General features: G+C 53.3%; 8 protein-coding genes across 8 annotated transcripts; 4 read left to right on the plus strand and 4 right to left on the minus strand.

Annotated features, from left to right (window-relative positions):
* Positions 1 to 511: 511 nt before the first annotated feature.
* Positions 512 to 1,654, minus strand: AYL99_05989 (hypothetical protein; the record flags this gene model as incomplete). The annotated part of the gene is made up of 1 exon (XM_018837499.1): positions 512 to 1,654. One exon carries the CDS (start codon positions 1,652 to 1,654, stop codon positions 512 to 514), a length of 1,143 nt encoding a protein of 380 aa, XP_018694352.1.
* A 391-nt stretch (positions 1,655 to 2,045) lies between these two features.
* Positions 2,046 to 4,234, plus strand: AYL99_05990 (hypothetical protein; the record flags this gene model as incomplete). Its single annotated transcript, XM_018837500.1, has 2 exons — positions 2,046 to 3,018; positions 3,156 to 4,234. 2 exons carry the CDS (start codon positions 2,046 to 2,048, stop codon positions 4,232 to 4,234), a joined length of 2,052 nt encoding a protein of 683 aa, XP_018694353.1.
* A 35-nt stretch (positions 4,235 to 4,269) lies between these two features.
* Positions 4,270 to 5,141, minus strand: AYL99_05991 (hypothetical protein; the record flags this gene model as incomplete). The annotated part of the gene is made up of 4 exons (XM_018837501.1): positions 4,270 to 4,432; positions 4,587 to 4,767; positions 4,842 to 4,937; positions 5,018 to 5,141. 4 exons carry the CDS (start codon positions 5,139 to 5,141, stop codon positions 4,270 to 4,272), a joined length of 564 nt encoding a protein of 187 aa, XP_018694354.1.
* Positions 5,142 to 5,765: 624 nt separating this feature from the next.
* On the minus strand, positions 5,766 to 7,134 carry AYL99_05992 (agmatinase; the record flags this gene model as incomplete). Its single annotated transcript, XM_018837502.1, has 3 exons — positions 5,766 to 6,289; positions 6,378 to 6,742; positions 6,809 to 7,134. The coding sequence occupies 3 exons, from the start codon at positions 7,132 to 7,134 to the stop codon at positions 5,766 to 5,768; spliced, it is 1,215 nt and encodes a 404-aa protein (XP_018694355.1).
* A 993-nt stretch (positions 7,135 to 8,127) lies between these two features.
* On the plus strand, positions 8,128 to 10,505 carry AYL99_05993 (hypothetical protein; the record flags this gene model as incomplete). Its single annotated transcript, XM_018837503.1, has 4 exons — positions 8,128 to 8,507; positions 8,766 to 9,753; positions 9,864 to 10,240; positions 10,466 to 10,505. 4 exons carry the CDS (start codon positions 8,128 to 8,130, stop codon positions 10,503 to 10,505), a joined length of 1,785 nt encoding a protein of 594 aa, XP_018694356.1.
* Positions 10,506 to 12,074: 1,569 nt separating this feature from the next.
* AYL99_05994 (hypothetical protein) lies at positions 12,075 to 12,848 on the minus strand (the record flags this gene model as incomplete). The annotated part of the gene is made up of 1 exon (XM_018837504.1): positions 12,075 to 12,848. One exon carries the CDS (start codon positions 12,846 to 12,848, stop codon positions 12,075 to 12,077), a length of 774 nt encoding a protein of 257 aa, XP_018694357.1.
* Positions 12,849 to 16,895: 4,047 nt separating this feature from the next.
* AYL99_05995 (hypothetical protein) lies at positions 16,896 to 18,278 on the plus strand (the record flags this gene model as incomplete). The annotated part of the gene is made up of 3 exons (XM_018837505.1): positions 16,896 to 16,910; positions 16,989 to 17,512; positions 17,564 to 18,278. The coding sequence occupies 3 exons, from the start codon at positions 16,896 to 16,898 to the stop codon at positions 18,276 to 18,278; spliced, it is 1,254 nt and encodes a 417-aa protein (XP_018694358.1).
* A 1,773-nt stretch (positions 18,279 to 20,051) lies between these two features.
* On the plus strand, positions 20,052 to 21,492 carry AYL99_05996 (hypothetical protein; the record flags this gene model as incomplete). Its single annotated transcript, XM_018837506.1, has 2 exons — positions 20,052 to 20,216; positions 20,575 to 21,492. 2 exons carry the CDS (start codon positions 20,052 to 20,054, stop codon positions 21,490 to 21,492), a joined length of 1,083 nt encoding a protein of 360 aa, XP_018694359.1.
* Between the last annotated feature and the right edge of the window lie 610 nt (positions 21,493 to 22,102).

Genomic DNA, 22,102 nt, shown 5'->3' on the forward strand with positions numbered 1-22,102 from the left:
CAAATGCGAGCTTGCTGTCTTTTTCCTTTCCGGTATTTGAGATAAATAGAATTTGCCGTGGCTGAAAGCGTGCGATCAGATAGTATTCAAGCAATAACAGACAGCTTAGAGCTCAGACACCATCTGTAGTAGACGTAAAGAAGGGAGATCTCCATTATAGACTGCCTCGAGGTTAGTGGGGTGTTGTTACGTCTCTTGATCAGCCTTGGTGTCTGCCTCGTGGTGACGATTGGTGATTATGCAGAGTCTGTGGAGAAGGCAGAATGTTGGTAATAATGGCTCCCAGATTTAGCAGTCAATGCCTTTTGGGACCGGATGGGAATCCTCCATGATGAAGCATTCCAATTGGAAATTGAAGACATTGCTGAAATGCCTTAGACCAAAATCGTCTCCCCTGTCCGTATTGTGGTCGTTGAAACGGGTGGCAAGGCATCAAGCTGTGCTGCAGCAGCACTATCCTACGTGCATGGGCCGGGAAATGGTGGAGATTGTGTGACTGTTGCTTCCTGTTTCAGCCACAGGCATTCTGTCGTAGCTTTGCTAGTGCCGCCGCAACACCTGCGCTCAGCTCTGGTTCTTTGCGACTCTGTGGCTCGGCCGGCCGCGTCGTTTGTGCCTCCGCTTTTGCAGCTTCTACATCGGCAAGAGCAAGGAGTGCAGCTTCTTCCTCCTCATCCAAATCGTCCATGGTAACTTCTTCCAGCCGAGGACGCTTATGGGACGGGCCCGCTTCAGTTGTATTCTGCATCGCAACAGCAGCTGACCCCTGCCTGCTAAGGCTGGGTACAGTACCAATAGGGATCGGTGTGTGTCCGCTTCCTGGTCTTGACTCCGGAGTGCCTGCTCCTTCAGAAAACAAAGACGTCTCCTGCCTCAGTAGTACTGCATTAGATTTGGCGGCTCTTCTCACACGGAACGGTTCCCGGACAGTAGTGTACCAAGCCTTGACCTTCTTCTCGCCCCATCCTGGTACTAGAGCCAGTTCTTCTGGTTCCGCATTCACAGCCGCTCGAAGAGAGCCAAAATTCATGATCAGACTAGCAGCATCGGTCTTGTTGATGTTCCGTGGCGTCGTGACGAACTCAGTGAGACTCTCCTGGTAAGTTTCTGCTTGATGGGCCCGAATCGATGCAGATGAGGCGTGCTCATAGGATTTGAAGAGTTCTAGATAGCGGCCCGCCTCTTGGGAGGACCAGCACAGAATCAACGTCAAGTTATTGATCATCGAAGTCTTGGAGAGCTCTTTCAGAGCCTCCTCGTGATTCGTGATGTCCACCATGGTCAACAAAATTCGGAGGTTGTAAAGCTTCCCTAGCTGGCGAATGCGACTATAGATGTACTCTGGGTGTAAGCGATGGTACTTGAGAGATAGGAACAATGCGCATGTCGTGGCGCCGACCACGTAGTCGCATGGTATGTCAGAGTATTCCCACGGCAGCTGCGTAACGTGTTTCAAAATAGGATTGCCCTTTTGTCGAGTTGATACTAGGATTGCCGACGGACCCTGTCTCCCAGGCAGTGCTTGTGGCTTTGGCTGGACCACCTTTGTGGGTGTGTTTGTTGTAGCAGGACTTGCTGTCCGCTGCGGAGCAGATGACCGCTGAACTGCTGCTTCCTGTGATAGGAAGTCGACGTTGTCGAATTCTTCAGCCATGATGTCGCGTGCTAGGCTTCCAAGTTGGACAGGAAAACTGTGATTCATGCACTTATCGACGTCTCATTCATCGGTGCCACCAGGACGGTCTTATAAGCCCTGATGCTTTTGGCAGCATGCACTCTCCCTAGGTATCTCCTTCGAATTACTTTAAAAAGGTTCAAAAACATCAACTGAAATGGGTCGTCACTCCGTACCTCGTCACGTGGATGTATTCAGTAATTTCCTGATCAGCCCTTTGCGTTGACGTAGAGATTCATACGGCAGATTATTGGTTCACAAACTGCAACGTGCGACTCCGCTTTGAATTGGAGAAATTTTTGGGCTGCAAAAAGTTCATTTTTCCCGTCATCTCGACAAAGCCGGCGAAAATATACGTCGCAACTCGACCATGGATCTGAGTAGCAAGAGGCGCAAACTCTCCAATGGCAGCTATGAAGCCGTCGCTCCAGAAGCTGACCATCAAATCGAAAACACAAGTGCTAAATCCAAGGAGCAGAGACGCTCACTCTTCGTCCGCTCTCTACCTGCTTCCGTAACCACAGAGCGACTCACAGAATACTTCTCTCAGTCCTTCCCTCTCAAACATGCCACAGTCGTCCTGGACCCCCAGACAAAGATCTCCCGAGGATTCGGCTTCGTCACCTTCGCCGATGCAGAGGACGCGCAGGCTGCTGTTGCACAATTCAACAACTCAGTGCTAGATGGGAGGAAGATCAAAGTTGAGCTGGCTGAAGCAAGACACCGTGATGCAGACATTGGTGCCAAGAGCAGCGTCAATACTACAGCCGTACAACTTCGTGCACAGCGAGAAAAGAACCAAGCAGAGACCCAGCCTCCAAAGTTGATTGTCAGAAACCTGCCATGGAGTATCAAGACGGCTGAAGATCTCTCGCTGTTATTCCGCAGTTATGGCAAGGTCAAGCATGCGGTCGTGCCAAAGAAGGGTCCTAAGGAACAGTACGGGTTCGGGATTGTTGTCCTACGAGGGAAAAAGAATGCTGAGAGGGCACTTGCGGGGGTCAATGGGAAGGAAGTTGGCGGGCGCACGTTAGCCGTGGATTGGGCTGTCGACAAGAAAACTTGGGAAGAGTTGCAACATGCTCGCCCAAAGTCTGCGACACCAACCCAGGACAAACCGAGTGCGGTTGATCCTAACGAGGATGACACCAAAACGGACGGCGCTGTGGAGGGCGACGCAGAATCCGGAAACGAGGCACCGGATGATGAAGATCTCGATGATATAAGTGAATTGGTAGGAGATTCTGAAGAAGAGTCTCTTGATGGAATCAGCGCGGAAAGCGACGAAGAGCATATACTGTCGGAAACGGACAGTGCGGCTTCGCACCCCGAATCACGCGACAGTAAAAACGATACTTCTGTCTTCGTAAGAAATTACCCTATACAACGGACGACGATCTCCTTCGGCAACATTTTTCCGCTTTTGGACCGGTTCGATATGCACGGGTCGTTTACGACCCAGAAACTGATCGCCCGAAAGGCACAGGTTTCGTGTGTTTCTTCAATATTGACGATGCGAAATCCTGTGTCAAAAACGCCCCAAAGCACGAGATGCCATCTGAACATGCAAAAGATGACAAGAGACGACAGAGGGAAGGGTTGAAGCATTCCATCCTTGAGAACGAAGCAGCAGATCCGTCTGGTCGCTATACACTCGAAGGGCGTGTTCTCCAGGTTTCTCGAGCTCTTAGCCGCGAAGATGCAGAACGGCGGGCGAGTGAGGCCAGTGAAAAGAGAGATGCCCGAGATCGAGATAGACGACGCCTGTACCTGCTTTCGGAAGGTTCCATCCCGAAGGGATCGAGGCTCTACGAGCAGCTGGGCAAGGCGGAGATCGATATCAGAGAGAGCAGTTCTCGGCAACGGCAGCGATTAATCAAAAGCAACCCGAACCTATGCCTGAGTTTGACCCGCTTGAGTGTGAGAAATCTACCCCGAGGAATCGGCAGCAAGGAATTGAAGGCATTGGCTCGTGAGGCAGTAGTCGGATTTGCCAAGGACGTCAAGGCTGGCCTCCGACAGCCTTTGAGTAAAGAAGAGCTACGGCGGGGTGGTAGCGAGATGCAAGAAGCTGAGCGCCGACGCAAGCTGTCTGGCAAAGGGATTGTCAAACAAGCGAAAGTTGTGTTTGAAGACAAAGAGGGAAGCAAGGTCAAGGAAGGCGCCGGTCGGAGCCGAGGCTATGGCTTCATTGAATATGTTGGTCATCGGAATGCTCTGGCCGGCCTTCGGTGGCTCAATGGGCACATGGTCAAGTCCCAGAATGCTGGCGCCGAAAGAGGGAAACGCCTGATCGTGGAGTTTGCCATCGAGAACGCCCAGGTTATCCAGCGGAGGAATGAAAGAGAACAGAAGGCCAGAGACAACAAGCAAGAAAAGTCACAGAGGAGCGCCAGTGTTAACAAGAAGCGGAAGCGTGGTGACAAGAACGATGATGGATCATCCTCCAAGACAGCTAAAGGCCCGGAGCCGGTTGAGCCGGAGGAGAAGAATCGCATTGCGAAGAGGAATCGCATCATTGCAAAGAAGCGGCAAGCCAGGAAAGCACGGAAAGGTTGATGGATGGATGGATGGATTGAACGGAACCATCGCAATCAGTCTGCAGCTAAGCATCGAGCAATGAGCGGCACCAACGTGCTGCTGAAGGTGAAGGACTGTGTCTCCCTACTTCGGTCCGGGGTATCTTCCTGAGCGTCGCAATAAATCGAGGGCTTCTTGCTGCTGTCCCTCTTATCCTGTATTCTGAGCGCCCGCGACCTATAAGTAAAGGCAAACGCAGTCAGCACCCTGGCCTGAGATTTGTATGACCTATCTGTCTGCTCTTTCCTCGTCTCGAGTGTTTTTTCTGCGTTCTTGCAAATCTCCCGCCCGGTCCGTGCGGGCGTTTCGGCAATTCTGTCTTCCACCTCACAACTTGTGTATCGTGGATATACTGACCTTGCCCACGATGTTATACCGCTTGCTGAAGAAAGTGTACCACTCATCAAGGACTGTCTTATACTTGTCGTCCAGATCATCCCAATCTGGCACGCAATCTTCAGGCTTCAGGCTGGAGAGGGCGAGGGCACGAGAAGGATCCTTTCCGGCAAAGACTGCAACAGAGGTTTAGTTAGCCGGGGAACATGGCCTGCGGAACACCACGGAGGCGCAAGTGCAGCAGCCGCACCATGATATTGACCCTTCTCGCCATAGGCCTTGTTCTTGGAGACATCGAAGACAGTCCCCTTTATCGCAACCCACGTAGGTTTATCCGGATTTGTCCCTAATTGCACAGTCGCAGTCTCAGCATACTGTCCTGCCACAGAGAGGGACTTCTGTTGCGATGTCTGATCGTGTGCGTACCATCGCATTGGCGCAATTCTTCCAACGAGATCTCGTCGCTCTTAGGCGCCTCCAATTCAACCGGAACCTTGGGTTCAAATTTCTTGTTCTCTGAATAAGGGCTCGGTGAGGTTGGGTCAGTCATGGTGGTAGTTTTGTGAATCGACTCGTTTCGGTCACTGTGAAGGCGAGGAGAATAGAACGACAAGAGTCAGTTGCGGGCCCTTTGAGTCTAAAGCTACTAAGTTGAATCGTGCCACCACCGAGGAAGAGCGAGCACAGCCCCTGTGACCTGCGAGACAGGGAGTGTGTGTGTGTGAAAGGGTGATTACATACTCTTCCCACAGCTTAGGAAAGCGGAACTCTTTCAGACTGGATGTTTGACTTGATTGGGACAGTGTTTCGATCCCTGGTCGGTTTTGAAGAAGACGAGGCGAACAAATGCCCCTCGTGGGCTGGTGGGCTGGTGGGCTGCCCCTCCATGACTCCCTAGGCGTGACCTCCAGGCATGGCATTCCCCCCTTTCGTGGCCTCCCCGCTGCTGCTGCCGCTGCTGGGCGTCAGTCAAAATCCGCAAATTAAATCCGGCATTGACTCTTCAGCGCTCTCCATTGGTTCAGCATGTGCTTATGACGGTCTAATCTATACTGTGCAAGCCGCCGCTGCCTCAACATTGACTAGTATGTCGGAGCCACTTTGGTCATACCCATCTGTCGACATGCTTAGTCACGTTCAGGCTTTTCCTCTGATGGGTGTCTGAAGGTCTGGCTCATTTCTTCTCCTGTGGCTTCACCGGGGTCTCGACCATCAGACTCATGAGGCGGTGAGCCACCTCCCCAGCGGCGAGGACAGTCGTCTCTCCAGGGTTATCGTATATTGGAGCAACCTCCACAACGTCGGCTCCAATGACCCTCAGACCTTCAAGGCCATCCAGGATGCTGAGGAGCTCTCGAGTCGTCCAGCCACCCACCTCAGCCGTCCCCGTGGCTGGAGCATATGCCGGGTCCAAGACGTCAATGTCGACAGAGATGTAGACATTCGTGTCGCCCACTCGGGCTTTGAGCTTGTCAATAATACCGGAAACACCGATTTTGTCGATATCCCTGGCGGTTATGATCTCGAAGCCGCACCGTTTGTCGTTTTGCCAGTCGGATTTCTTGTTCATGACGGGGGCTCGGATTCCAGCATGTGCTGAAGTATTGAGAATAAGGCCTTCTTCGTGCGCAATGTGGAGGAAAGTGCCATGATTGAGCCCGGCATAATGCGATATTCCTCCACCAAGAACTTTTGGATCTGCGGGAAACCAATAGTCAGTACCGAACTCTCTATTCTCCGCAACGATCAATCGATCATCAGGCGATTGCTCTGAACAAGCTCGCACCCTCGTCGGTTGATTGACCATGAGACAAAAGAATAGCTGCGAGCATACCCCAGGTATCTATATGGCTGTCAAAATGGATGATACTGACAGGACCCCAGTGGTTGATGGTCGAACGCAGTGCCGCCAAGGTGGTCGTGTGGTCGCCTCCCAGCGTTATGATTCGAGGGACATCGGCCACTTCTGTGGTATTGGCTATCCGGCCAGAAGCCACCTTGTGCGCCTTTTCAAGCTGCTGCAAGGCTACGGTATTGTCCAGGAAGGTCAACGGAGCATCGCCGCAGTCCACGATGCGCGCCCAGCCCAGGAATGTGTTTTCGTGGGTGTACGGATCCCATCCAGCCCCAGCTTGCATTCGTCTAGAACCCCTGCTCAGGTCCGGTCAGAACACTGTTGGTCATGATGGGGGTGGAAATGCCCTTGACTGGGCTTACCATCTGATTCCACTGGGACCAAATCGTGCCCCCGGTCGAGCGGTCGTGCCTGTGTCAAAAGGAGCCCCCAGAAAGGCAATATCATACTTGTCTACATTGTCATCTGGCGATAAGCAATGTACCCAAGGGAGGTTTGCAAAGGTGGTTAGTCCCGAGTATTTCTCGAACTCGGTCGGAAGATCCTTGCCCGAGGCGACGGGCGACCGATATTGGCTTGCATGGCTTCCAAGGTTTGCCTGCAGCGGTGATATTGGAGGGAACACAATCTCCCGAGCTATCGAGGAAGCTGGAAGGAGCAGCAGTGGTAAGGCCCAAGGGTTCAACATTGCTGCGACCTCTATCACAAGAGCTCTTGGAAGCTTGTAAGTATCTGCAGCAGTGGTTCGACGGCAACAGTGCGGGAGAAAAAGGCTGCTTTGAGGCTAGGGAAGCATTATTAAGGCGGGAACTTTTTCTGCGCCGACAATCGAGATACCGAGTTGCAGGGTCAGAATACCACTTCAGGTGATTTTCCACACATTTGCATCCCTTCACAGAAGTACTGCGACGATCCATTGAAAGCAAGATAAGACGAACGAAGAAGAACCGGGCCAGTGGGTCAAGGATTGGTGCTCACCTCTGCCTAGATAGAGTGCCTAGGTAGGCTCTTGGGTTTGAGGGGTGGCGACGCGACGACGGGCGGCAGGGGTGCTATAACTTGAAGGATTGACTGCGATGCGCCCCAGGCCGAGAGCGAGGGGTCTATTCAGGCCTCTGGGCCTACTGGCCTTCGGCTGGTTTAACTAACTCTAGGCCAACCCGCTTGCCCTCCAAGCCCAGCTCCGCCCCTAATGCCCTGCCAAGAGCCCCGAAGCTCCCCAAGAGATCCCAAGTATCGTCAGCCCAGACGCTTCCCTCCAACTTTCCTCCACCCAACTCCATCGTCTATCGTTGTTTGATGTTGCAATCGCCGTTGCTACCTCACGGCCTTTCTCTGCAACTCACCTCGACAGTGATTTCTTTTCAGCTTACGAGAAAATGATCCACGGCTAAGACCTCGCCGAGGCTCGAAGCCCACAGGACCAAGATCTTGGTTACAGAATGTCCAATGCGAGAACATTGATTGTGCCGCGCTCATGCTAACTGAAGAGGCGAACTGGGATCAGGCCAGAACTTCGAGATGATAGAAAGATGCTCTCTGGTGATAACGTCGGCTATTACGTCGTGATATATCGTGCGGGTTCCTCCCTAATGCTCTTTCCCAGCGCATTTTGTCTGCGCCAAAGACTTTTTGTTTCTGCTCTCAATTTCTCTCTGTTTCTGACCTCAAGTCTGCCAAAATGTCTTCTGCGCATGACTATGGCTTCAATGGGGAAAAGGATGGCCTGCCTCCTCATATGTTCGACGAAACTCCCATTGCTCGGGGTGTGCGGACCCATTCCCACGACGACGCCGACAAGGACGAGGAGCACGCTGTGAGACGTGGCTCGCGCAAGCAGTCCGTTGTGGCATCTATCAAGGCCAACTATGGTCTGGCCGACACACCTAGTTACCACGGCAGCATCGACGTGGGATATGACAGCACTCATCGAAAGCTAAAGCCGAGACATATTCAGCTTATCGGCATCGGCGGGACGATTGGCACGGCGCTGTACGTGCAGATTGGGAGGGGATTGCTCAATGGTGGACCTGGGAGTTTGTTTCTGGCATTCACCATCTGGTAAGTCTCGGATCTTTTGTTCGTGGTCATGTCATCCCAAATTTCAGAGATATTGGAACTGTGCTTGGGACACAGCAAGCAAAAGAGGCGTCATATTGTCGGTGTCGGAGTTTGGCCCTCGTGGAATATGTGTCACACCTTGTCTCCGCCTCACTCAGTGATGCTCGCTTTCCAAAGTAAAAGGAGAACTTCCAGGGGGAGGGTGCCCAAATTCATGGACTGCCCCTTTTGAACTAATACAAGATTGCGTGTTTGCAGGTGTACATTCATTCTCTGTGTCACAAACTGCATGGCCGAGATGGTCACCTATCTCCCCATCTCGTCGCCCTTCATTCGCTTTGCCGGCCGCTATGTCGACGAAGCCTTTGGCGTTGCCGCAGGTTACAACTTCTTCGTCTTCGAAGCGATGCTGGTCCCCTTCGAAATCGTGGCTTGTAACGTTATCATCCACTTTTGGAGTGACATCGTCCCCGCCGGCGGGATCATCGCCATCGTGATTGTCTGCTATTCACTGGTGAACCTGTTTGCGGTCAAATGGTACGGCGAGACCGAGTTCTGGCTCGCGCTAGGGAAGGTCCTCCTCATCGTGGGGCTGATCATATACACATTTATTGCCATGCTGGGTGGGAATCCTCTTGGTGACCGATTTGGTTTTCGATATTGGAACAACCCAGGTTCTTTCACCGAACTCTACTATGACGGTTCCCTAGGCCGGTTTCTAGGGTTCCTGCAGTGTCTGATCCAGGCGTCTTTCACCATCGCTGGACCGGACTACGTCTCCATGGCAGCTGGCGAGGCTGAGAATCCGCGCAAAGTCCTCCCCAGGGCGTACAAGGCCGTCTTCTACCGCCTCACGGCGTTCTTCATGCTCGGCTCTCTCTGTGTTGGCATCCTCGTGCCATACAACGACCCAGAACTCACCGAAGCCTTTTCGACGGGAAAGCCTGGCGCCGCGGCGTCTCCGTACGTGGTGTCCATGAACAGACTGCACATCAAGGTACTCCCACATATCGTCAACGCGATGGTTCTCGGCAGCGCCTTTTCGGCCGGCAACAGTTACGTCTACTGCGCCAGTCGCAGCCTGTTTGGGCTGGCGCTCGAGGGAAAAGCACCCAAAATCTTCACGCGCTGCACGAGGAATGGCGTGCCGATTTACTGCGTGGCGCTCGTTCTGCTGATCAGTCTGCTCAGCTTTTTGCAAGTCAGCAATGATGCTGCTGTGGTATTGAGCTGGTTTGTCAATCTGGTACGTTCGAAGCCGCGCTTTGCGTCTTTGTTCTTCTCCCTCCTACCGGCTGCAAAAGCCCGAAAAGATTCGTTCAATCCCCATTATGCTCATGCATGTATAAAATACAGGTGACGGCGTCTCAACTCATAAACTTCTCCGTGATGGCGTTCACCTTCCTGAAATTCAAGCGCGCACTCGAAGTCCAGGGCATCGACCGAAACACGCTCCCGTACAAATCGTGGTGGCAGCCGTTCTCGGCCTACTACGCGCTGACGGGGACCTTCATCATGACCTTTGTGGGCGGCTACACGGTGTTCCTGCCCGGTTTCTGGAGTGTGCCCACCTTCTTGTTCAGCTACACCATGATCGGCGTGTTTCCTGTCCTGTTCGTCTTCTGGAAGTGGTTCAAGAAGACCAAGTGGCTGAAGCCTGAGGAGGTCGACCTCACCCGGGATATGGACGAGATTGCCGAGTACGAGCGGAATTATATGCCTCGGCCGCCTAGGTGAGTTGTACTTTGTTAATGGTTTCGTTACAGCATCCTCCGTTTTGCTATGCAGGCAAACAGGGAAGGGAAGGGTGTCTTGTCTGCTTCTTCTGTTCGATCCCTCCCTCCCTCCCTTCGTCCTTGCCTTTTTGTCTTCCTCGGATGTTCCTCGTCTTCTTCCAGACGTCTGATAAGTAGAGACGAGTGATGAACAATGGCTGACTTGCGTGATATAAATCACAGGAACACGTTCATGAAATACTTCGACAGAATCTTCAGCTAGATAGATTCTGGGATTGACTGGTGTGCAAGTTCAAAATTGCACGGATCCTTCTGACGATGTGATGGGAAATGGGACGATGGGGAAATGGTATACAGAAAAACGATGCTCTGAAAGAATTTTTCACAGGTTTGCCCATAGGTGTGGTGCTTCTTGTCCCCTAAGCACACGGACTGTGGCATAGAGAGAGAGAGGTCTGATATAAGGGAAGGGATTCAGAAGGAAATGCTTACCGAACGAATGTAACGAGGCGGGAATAACTTGAGAGAGGAGAGCTACAGTACAATCCATCATCAGCACAGACAGCCAAGGCTTTGTCGTTCTTCTACTTGTGCTCTCTCTGTCTCTCTCCCCTTGCGTACAGCGCGCACGCATATGGGTTCGTCCGTAATGTACTTGATGCCTGTTCGTCAACGGTCCCCCAACTTGGCGTAATAGCGAGCCAGCTCGTCCCCCAATTGGATCAAAATCTCAAAATACAACCCAGTCATACACATATAATATATCATTCAACTATTTCTCAACGAGGAATTGAAAACGCTTGAGTAGGCAAGCCCAGAGGACGGACCCTGATAGGTATTGGGATGATCATTCGGAGGGCGCGGTATAGCCTCGAAGAGACTGAGGCAGTCTATCAGCCATATGGAACAAGGCAGCCTTCGCATGGACACATTTGCTCGGATTCTTTCAAATTGGTAGTCATTCGTACCAAGCTGTGTCTCGTCCACTTGTGTCACTTCGGTTGAAAAGTCGATCTGCCTCTACTCTATATATGGGCCCAGTCGAGCAGGGGTTGTTCACATTTCGTGCCCTGCTTGTCTCGAAATGCACTAGATGACAAGATATCTCCATGAGCCCCATCAAGGCCGCCCCAACAATGACATCCCTGACACACTCAAGGTCTTCTCAACTTTTAGGAGCCGCTCAGTTCTCCGGCCACCAGCTTGGTCTTCATAGCAACTGTTCCATGTTGTCGCCTGAAGAATAAACCTATGGCTTCGTCGAACCTCCTTGGAGAGACCCAACAGTTTCCGTGTATATTTCCCGTATATGGCGACGCTACCCCATGAAATGGGAAAAGTCGGCATTCTCTTGTGACCTTGTGCTTTTCATTGTGACGGAGTGATCTTTGACTGAGGTGGACGAGCATGAACATCGCCTATGCAGCTCTCTCCTTCGAAATATCCCACACAAGCATATTCAAACTGCCTATAGGTAGTTAGGGCGGCAGTAATCGTAGACGTATCCGCTCCTATTGACATGTTCGTTACTTGGTAGGATTGAGCCTAGGAGCCGCACTTTCCCCGCCATCCGTTGGATCCCGAGAGTTGTTCAGGGCGTGTCTAGCTCAGCGCAGGCCAATTTGATTCTTGTTTAGGAAGTTGGATCCATTGCCGGGATTCGTGGGGCGCCGAAGTAGGCGTAGCGGAGGATTTGTTCCTGGATGACTCCGATTGTCCGTCTTACCACCTGTGAGAGGCACTGTACCCGTAAGGCGCCCAGGGAGCATGAAAGATCCCCAGCCGATGGATCCTGCAAAAATTCCCTCTCCAGACAAATCTTGCAGGGAGCTCAAACATCTTCATACATCGACTCACTCTTCCTGCGTCCGCCACCAAGCCATGCGCCCGGAGGAGGCTGTAGCAACCCGTCCACCTCTTCGGCGATCTGGCCTCTCCTCTGTTCGGCGGCGAGTCTTTGCTCTTGCTCCTTCTCGGATTCTACCCGCCCCTTGGCGTCTGCGGCGGCCGCGTAGTTGCCTGCTCCTCCTCGTCCAGCATTTCCAGCCGGATATAGACGGTGATCTTGTGGACTAGGAGGTTTCCCTGCAACGGGAGACGAAAAGCTTGCCGGTAAACTAGGGCTTCGCTGAAGAGATTTCATGTCAGCAAGAACGTAGTTCCCGGCTCCGCCGCGCCCGGCGGAGAGATACTGGGCCGAGTGCTGGCGCAAGGGCCTCATATCATGGGTGTTGAGGGTTTCCAACCGGGCTGCTGCTTTGCGGCGCTCCGCCAGGGACGAATGTGGGTGTGCTGGTCGATTGGCCTCAAGGTCAACAGGTGAAGTTGATCGCGGCGCGAGCTGCACCTCTGACTGCCAATTGAAGTTGCCCGCACCACCGCGGCCAGTCTTCAAATAGGGACCATAGGCAGAGGACACGGAAACAGAACCCGCTGACGATTGACCGTCGTCATGGGAGGAGTACTCGGACGTGGAATGGGATTCTTCGTGGTTCCGAAAGGAGGTGTCGGTGGCCATAGGCGACACAGAGGAAGCGTAGGAATCGAGCAACCACGAGGCCCATGACTGTGTTGCAGCAGCCCAGGACTGCGTCGTTGAGGACATGTTTACTTGGGAAGATCTGGGCACTGATAATGCCTTTGTGTTGTTGAATTGCTTTCAACAATGACGCATTGACAGCCGCAGGTGCAACTGCGAAGGATTCCGGATCCCTGACAGGGGAAAAAGGTGGGGGATTTGCTTTTTTTGGGCTTCAGATCTTAGGGCTTCGACCGGTCCCCGAAACACGACGGGTTGAATTCCCAGTCTTCTGAATGAATTCGCTCCAAGCAAATGACAAAACACACATATGTAGACAGCCAAGGGGAGAAAATAAAATGTGACCAGCACTCGTCTTCGTATTATTACCTCCAAGTCCATGGCAAGCTCAAAGGTCCGTGGCGCCGGAGCGACAGGAAAAGGGGAGTGAGAAACACCCGCGAAGCTATTCGAGGTCTGGCTAGAAGAGCCGAATAGGGTAGAGGCGAGATGGAACCGAGCAGCCACAAGCACGAGGGAAATGATGACTTGGCTGATGCCATCCAAAGCCCCAGGTCAAAGTCCGGCCAGCAAAGCCACCGTGAGGGAGCTAGACAGAAACGACGCCTGGGCGCACCGAGACGATGTGAAGCAGTGTCGCTAGGTATCGGACCCCTCTTCCAATAGCAGGCAGAGACACAATGCCGGACACAGAACAATAATAAGCCTCTTCAGCCTCGCCCAAGACACATAGGCGGACATTGGCCGTGTCTGTGGACAAGTACCGAGAAATTGTGTTGGCTTCCTCATGCTGTATATCGATCCCATCTCGAGTTCAGCCGGAACATTGTGTGCACTGCAGCAATCATAATTCAGCAATCATGCCACGTTATGTTGAGGAGAGCCGTTTTTCGGTTCACAACCCCCTTTCTGCCACCTGTAACGCGGGGCTTGACCGGCAATGCAGACAAAGAACTCCTCTTCGATGTTCCGTCTTCCCCTCTCGCAGGTAGTATTCGGTCAAGCTGCTGCGAGGTAGTCCGTTTGCTGGTGCAGCAGACTCCGGCACCTGTCAATCGCCATATCAAATCACAGAAACAGTGGGGAGTCTTCTTTGTGCCTCTTTGCCGCTTGGTCGCTTTCGGTCTGGTTTCCTGACGGTGCGATAAGGGAGCCACTGTTCAGATAGGGGCAAGCAATGCTGGTCCGGCCGTTATCAGCAACTGCTTGCTGGTGCTTTTCACACTTCGATTTGCACATTCGCCGATTTCGGACCCGTGGATACGAAGTATATGTTCGTATAGTACTCGGTATACGCTGTCTCGAGCATCACTTCTATTGCTACATCCGAGCAGCATCCCTTCCCTTGACCACGCGTCCCTCGGGAGGAGCTGCCCCGGTACGCTCAAAAGCTATCCCAGCAAGCCCCTCAAACTCGGGTCTCGGTTGCACCTTCGACGGCAACGGGAGCGAAAAGCTGGGGCAATCTAACCTCCTAACCCAGTTCAGCCGAGGCTCCCCTTGGAACCCCGCTATCATCGTTCTTCGTTGCTGATACTGTGGGTGTCGATACCCAGTATATGATTCCTGGGTGTTGTCTCTGGGAATTCGGGTATATCTCCTTCCGCTGTGCCAGGTTGCCGAAGTGCCTACCAGCAGAACTCGGAAAACGTGTGTCAATCAGGATGATCTTTTGCCTGTTGTATCATAGTTGGAAGTACTGCTGAATTGTCCGATTGGGGACGGTCGAAGGATCAGCACCATGATTGATCGACAAGTTTCGGTGCCACGCGGGTAGCTGTTAACCAGTGAGTGGCATTGCCATTCTCCTTTGTTCAAGGACAGGTGTTCTGGGCAACAGGCAATATACAAGTCCCAGGTTGCATGGTCCCGCGTATAGAAGACCCAGGGCATGCCAGACTAATTCGTTCAGCCGCCCTTGTTTCCCGTGTCCGTGCCGATTTCAGATCGTCTTCAATATGATGACGAAACTTACTTGACCAGTGACGCTGCTGACCTCGTGGACAAGGAAACATCCTACTTGACAAAAAGGGCCACGGGGCCACGGGACGAAGCCGTGTCTTGCGCAAGGCATACATTGCAAACCATAAGTTTCAGCCGATGACGGCATCCAGGATTAGGATGGTGCGTGATTTTGTTACCTTACCTGACACCGCTGGTATCAGGCGACCTCGCCTGACAGGCTCGCAAGTCGTCCATGGAACTGACCTGTTAGAGGACAACCCGTTCCTGGCACCTGCTTGTTGTGTAATACCAGTTCGCATGGGCTGCTGGGCCTTCGATCTTATCGCTGGTTTGACAATACCCGGTCTCGGCTCCCCACAAGCTCTCCCAGAAGCCCATGGTGCCTTGCCGGCGAAGTGCCTATTGCTTGCTAGTGCCTGTCCTCGTTCCACCACCTATGACGCCCAATGAGATGCCTCTCGCCAGCCGGGGCCGTGGACACAATGGCTGTGCTTGCTGGGGCCACCCCAATCAGCCACTGTTTGCATGCCGTGAAGCAAACACGTTGATTCGCGGAGTTGCAAGCTACTAGTCGCCTGCCTGGAGTGTCCATAGTGTTTATTTTTTTGGGAACAGCACGCAGTGTGAGTCCTTCAGGATATTTCTGACGGACACTCTCCTCACGGTTTGCCCAGAGAGGTCCGTGTTATTCCCCCTCTTTCACGGTGGTCTAGAAGACGGCATCCGGTCTTCTTAACTCGCAATACTTTCAGTGGGTCACCCGTTTGGACCTTTTCTGGTCGGCCGAGAGTTTGGAGAGTTCGAAGGGGGGGTGTGAATGAGGAGGGCCGTGGTGTCTGGCGCTTGGGGGTTGAAGCCAGTCAATTTTTAGTCAGGTACGGGCGAGGAGTCTGATGGCGCATTTTAGCCCATCAGCCCTGGCTGGCTTGCCTGACCCATGACCTTGAGTAGTGCATGACTTGATCAGGACCATGCTCTTTTCAGCTGCTTGCCCCATCTTTTCCCATGCCCCATGCCCGCAGTGTGTGATCTTGTCGCCATCAATCGATCGCAAGGAGCTGATCAACTCCCAAAAATTATGGTTGCGTTGTCCCCCTTCCCGTCTCCCTTAATTTTTTTTTTCTGGGAGGAAATCTCGCACTCTCCCTTTTGGCCGTTGATCTGTTTTTTTGTGTGTCGGTAACGCGTAACGTGGATCCGTAGAGGGCGCGCCTGAGGAGGATAATTTCTTCAACCGCCCGTGCTGCTGAAACAGATGCCAGTGAACTGGTCTGGAGCTCGGTGCGATTAATTTCCTGTTGCGAGCTTGACACGCTTAGGTCCAGGCACGGGCGACCCCGCAGCAGGTGTGGCAGAAGCAAGGAACGCGGTCAGCCAGTCAAACAAAAGGCCGGGAGAGGAGAAACCCAAAGAATAGTATCAGCACGAGGGTGCTCAAATCGGCACGATCAGCAGGTCCGTCAGAGAGGAGGCCAAAAAAAAAAAGAAAGAGACCACCGTCTGCCTAACCATCAGCACCAGACTTCTCTTCCAGATTATGATCTGACCTGTAATGCCTATGGACATTTCGTGATCTCAGTTCAACAAGTCCTGGCTAGCCAACACGCTTCGGTCGTCTCTCGACCTGAATTGAAACTCCACAGCCTGCGATCCTCGATCGACGAACCACGAATCCACCCGCAGGCAAATCCCGAACCTGAATTCCTAATAAAAGTCCCCCCAACTGACAGACAAGAACTATTTTCCGCCCATCGTTCCACGCCTGCCACTCCCACACAGTTCACGGTCCAGGCCACACATTTTCCCACAACTTTACTTTTCTGTACCAGACTTCAACCATCTGTGCCAGTGACGGATTGTTTCGATAGACTTTTTCTGTTCTCGATAGAGTCCCCCCGAGACGGTCACTGGGCAGCCGAACTACCGTGGTTATTTTGAGTCCAGCTGCAGTTGCCCGCAGAGTTCACCCCCTCGCGCTCCTCAACCCTCTGATTTCTCGGGCATTCCGAACCCCACAACACACAACACTCACTCCCTCTCACCTTACCTTGGCTGCTGTTCGTTCTTGACGACTCTCAAGTCTCAAGACTGCTTCCAGTTTTGAGCGCGAGAGTCGTCTGTTTGCAAACGACTCGACACTACCTCAACATGGCCTCTTCCAAGGTGAGTGACGGGCAACGGCCCAATTCTCGACCTCCGACCCCCGTTGCTTGTGCTGACCTGGGATTAAAAAACAAAAAGGAACAACCGACATCTCGTCCTGTCTCTGGCAGCTTTTCCTCCCGGCATCCTCCTACCTCCGCCCGACAACACTCTCACTCCATCTCACTCTCGGCTACGAACCCTTCTCACCGGGTCAACAGAAGGAAGAGCGTCAACGCGGGGGCTTCCACGACGGCCCAGGCTGCTATTGCCGCGGCGATGAGGGACCAGGGGGATCTACCTGGCGTCCCGGTGCAGAGCCACCGCAGAAGCACCGGCTCGAGAAAGATGACGGAGTCGCAGTCGATGAGTGCTCGGCCGAGTATGCACTCGTATTTTAACGGGCCCCCTGGCACGGCGGCTGCCGGTGACAACGATGCCGTCGAGGACAATTCTCACGACGAGGACGGCCCAGCTTCGTCCAAGAACCTCAAGAATCGGAACCGGCGAGCAAGCGAAGGCTCGCACCTCATCAAAGGCGAGGGTAAGAAGTCGGCCATTGAATTGCGGTGCGATACTTGCGGCAAGGGCTACAAACACAGCAGCTGTCTCACGAAGCATCTGTAGGTAACTCCCGTGGTTCTCCTGACGTGGGCTGACGCAGGCGTCCTTAGCTGGGAACATGATCCCGCGTGGGCCATCACGTCCAAGCTGCTCATCTCCAAACACCAGCAGGTTCAATTGCTCGAGGCTGCTTCAGTGTTGTGTAACATGACTGCGGAGAATTTAGCGGCCAGCCAATCTGAGATCGAAACCTCGGCGATTGACCCAAGCGAAGTCTCCTCCGCCTCTCCAGGGTTCTCCTCGTCCGAAATGCAAGACGAGCTCAGCTCGGTCGAGACAACCCCTCCCCCAATGAGCGAGGCAGCGTACCCTGTGCCGGACTCGAAAAGGTTCAGCACTGGCAGTACTGGATTCTCGCGTTCGTACCGATCGATCCCGTCGAGCTCGTACGCCGAGAGCTTTCATTCTCCAGGACTGCCACCTCATCGATTCTCTGGGGCAGACTTCCGACCTAGCACGTCGGGGACTGATGATGGCACGCTGGCGGCGGCGACAGCTGGTCTCACGTTCAGCAGCGGAACTCCTCGTACAAAGCCATCCTATCTGGGCGCCGATGTGCCACCTGTACCACCACTGCCACAACAATACCAATCTTTCAACAGCAAATCATCCGACAGTACATTGACCGCTATATATAATCCGTTGTTGCAATTGCATCCTCCTGCGTTGACGCAAAACCTCTCCGACGAGCGCAACTACCGGGCCGGAAGCGACGATCGCGATGTCCAAATGGACGACGAAGAGATGTTTAGGATGGATCAATAACGTGCTCCCGCAAGGGAGCCAACCTGGCGCGAGCTGATCACATCTGTCCACTCCTTTTAACGAGTTTTGTTTCCTCTGATTTGGCCACATGCTGGGGGCACACACCGCCTTACTCAGTTGTACGTATTTGATTCTAACATAAAACAAATAACATCTCCCTCTGGACTTGTGGTTGGAACACGGTCCAGCGCGCAACGCCAAGTCAACTGCCAGGACAGATAACGACAGGAAAACGAGGGTTTTTGGTTGCGCCATTGGAGGAGATGTTCAAACACGACGAAAACGTTGGAGGCGAAAGTTACCGGAGCTATTACACTTTTTCCCATTGTTTGGAGAAGAAAACTTATATAACTTCCATGCTCCGCAGACAGATCCTCAAAGCACCGATGAGTCGACTCTTGCCCATGCGACGAAGTCGACGAGGTTAAAGTGAGTGGGACTGTCCCGCACGATGCGTTGAGCAGGATACAATATTGCTATAACGAAATGGATTTTCATTGTCTGTCTGCATCAACAGGTATGGCATGGCGAGCCTTGCACCCTTTTTCGCCTTTGTGTCTCGAAGCAGGACCCAAGGCTGGAATGATGATGTTTGCTTGTCCCGGTTCGGGGCATCCTGGAGATGTGAGAGACTCTCCTGGGTTGGCAACACTATTTCAAGGGGTGTTTATAGTGGATTTTGTTAGTGTTGAGCAGATGCCACCAGCATTCAAGCGTTTCACAACAACCCCGCGTTTTGGATCGGCGGGATTGACTCTTTACTAATTCGCATAGTATTGTGATTGACGATCGATGAACGCGGTGTGCAGATGCATGTCAACGTGTGGGCAATGCTGATCAGGGGCAACTAACTTTGCAGGAGCCGAAGGATGGAGACCCCCTGGAGACAATGAAGATCTCGAGATCCCCTATCTTGTGTGGTCCTGGTTCTTGGTTCCTGGTCCCTGGTTACTGGGGATTCTCGTGATGTGACTATGTCGTGCATGAGGACAGGATGATCAGCCGCTCGCCTTGTGAGTCTGTGCTTGTACTATACACAGGATGGCAGTGGCTCTGGCGCGGACTTGCTCACTTCTTGCTCCTTTTTTACCAGTGAGTACCCTAGCAAACCTAACCTGGATGGCTCAACAACTACGGCTGTGTAGTTTCCCCCAACCAGCTAGTGGTGGTGATTGAGGTAGCTTTCCTGGGTGGGGATATAGCATCACTGGTCGATTTCGCCGGCTGGAGGACGACAATCCTTTCCGGTCGGGAATCGGAGGATCTGCATCCATATCATAGACCGAGGTCAATGCAATGACATGATCAAAATGAGCTGGTCAGATGTGACCAAGATGTGTTGTGCTATACTACCACGAATACGTGGTTGTGTTAAGCGAACGTATTGATGGCCTGAACCGGCTAGGTAGACAAAGCCCGGCACGTCTATCGTCTTCCAAACCTTCCTCGTTGACCTCCACGCTCCGTAATCGATCTTCGACCTTAGCCTACCCAGTCACACAGTCTCCCAGCCTTGCCAGCCTCGTCGGATGCTTTGCCCTGGGTGTGCCCTCGAACTTGTTGCCTTCCTCGTTATCTTCACTCCCTGACGACATTACACGAACCTGTCACCGCCGTAGAAAATACGACCGACAACCACGGCGAGATAGAGTCAAGAGAGTTTCGCGACCCGTTTCCCTTCTATCTGGGACCACCGTCTTCTTCCAGTCTCAACTGCCTGCTTAGGCCACCCTTTAGGGATTTTTTTTATCTACCTTCCGGTGCACAGCAAGAATGCCGCTCACGGCGGCTGAAATCCTCGTCCATCCCGCCTTTGATACCGTCGACTGGCACCTGGAGCCCTCGAGGTCCGGGTATTGCGAGGCGGCCCAGGGGAGGCATGGAGGTCCGTTTAACCTCTACTGGGAAATTCATGGCAAGGGGGATGTCAAGTTGGTGGTATGTGGCCTCTGAATCTCTCTCTCTCTTTCGTTTGGATCTCGTTCGCCACTGTGGAGTGTGAGTGATGCTTGGATCCTGGTTGGTACATTCCGGCATGACGAGGAGCCGGAGGGGAAATGACAAAGGCATGCCCTGCGAGAGTGAACTGGGTCTATTCGTTACGAATAGACATATGTCGAGTTTCTGGATGATAAGCTAGGCTCTGTTCGACAGAGGAAGTGATCTGTCTTGGAACCGGAGAGCCCTTTTGTGACTACTTCATCGTCGCTCCCCCTCTTCGGCTTCCATCTCAGGGTGTCTCCCATATTCACACCGACCTCCTTGTCCTGACCTGTCCTGACACCGTCCTCTGCAGTGGATCATGGGCCTCGCCGCCTACCGCACCGCCTGGAAACGACAGACCAAATACTTCGGCCACGACCGGTTGGAGAAGTACTCGTGCTTTGTGTTCGATAACCGGGGGATGGGTCTCAGCGACAAACCCTCATGTCTATATTCTACGTCTGAGATGGCCCGTGATGTGATTGACATGCTCGAGCATGTCGGCTGGCTATCGCCGTCGTCTGTCACTCCCCACGACCCGGCACCCAACGCAAGCAGCACGAATCTGACTCCCCCAAAACGAGACATACACATCATCGGCGTCAGTATGGGCGGGATGATCGCACAAGAACTCGGGCTCCTGATCCCGCACCACGTGGCGTCGCTGTCGTTGATCTCGACGGCGCCACGGATCGTGCGCACTGTGCCGTTCGTGCAGAACCTACGCCAGCGCATCAACATGTTCATCCCGCGCGACATCGACGTGCAGCTGGACGAGATCGCGCACCGCCTATTCTCCGACAACTTCCTGGCCTTGCCGGACACGGAGCACCCGGAGCGCAACTTCCCGACCAACCGCGACCGCTTCGCCGCCGGCGAGCTGCAGAAGCGCATGGACAAGGTCGGCTTCACCAAGAAGGGCTTCATGCTGCAGGCCATCGCCGCCGGCTGGCACCACAAGTCCGCTTCGCAGATCAAGACCCTGGGGGATGTGGTCGGCCGGCCGCGCATCGCCGTCGTGCACGGCACCATCGACCGCATGATCGACTTCAAGCACTTTGAGATGCTGCGGGACGAGCTCTCCACCGAGCAGGACGGTCCCGACGGGTCCTGCGCGTTCCGCGTCTGGGAGGGCAAGGGACACGTCTTGGTGTGGGAGGTCGAAGACGAGTTCAACCAGTTTCTGGAGGACCGGTTCGACACGTGCGCGAGCATGGCCGCCGGGGGCTGATCGAAGAGGATAACCTCCATATGTCGGCCTTTGTTGCGGAGCCCTTTTTGTTTTCGGCCCGTTGGACGAGGGATACCTAGGCACGTTTGAAGTTTGGGGACCAGTCCCCGGATCAGCCAGGACTGGGTGTAGAGCGAGCAAAACACACACACATACATACTCTGCAGCCCCGGAGTGAAGCGAGTATACAATATAATCATGCAGCTCGAGACAGGACATATTATAGGCAGAGTGGCCGTTTCTGACGCCTCTGGATGGAGTTGGTGTGTCGACAGGTGTAGGGGAATATATCATCAAGCAGCCAGCATCGGTGATGCATTGGTAGGTTTTTCAATCAAACGAAGGGAGGAACACTGCGATGAGATGACGAAGAGATGGAAACGGTGATCAAGAGAACAGGGCCGTGAAGCCACAGGCACAACCCGGGTTTGAGATTCTCTCAATCAGGTCAATCAATATACAGATTTCTCCTCCTGCCATCGGCCCTCCCTCCCTCCCGTCGAGCGGAGATATATAGATATCCTCTCTGTTGTACAAGTCTTCCGCTTCCCTGGATATGCAAATGACAGCGACAAGACAAGACAGATTCGTCACCGCAGAGAGTGAGATT

Source organism: Fonsecaea erecta (assembly GCF_001651985.1).
Source record: "Fonsecaea erecta strain CBS 125763 chromosome Unknown Scaff4, whole genome shotgun sequence".
In the NCBI taxonomy this organism is placed as follows: Eukaryota; Fungi; Ascomycota; class Eurotiomycetes; order Chaetothyriales; family Herpotrichiellaceae; genus Fonsecaea; species Fonsecaea erecta.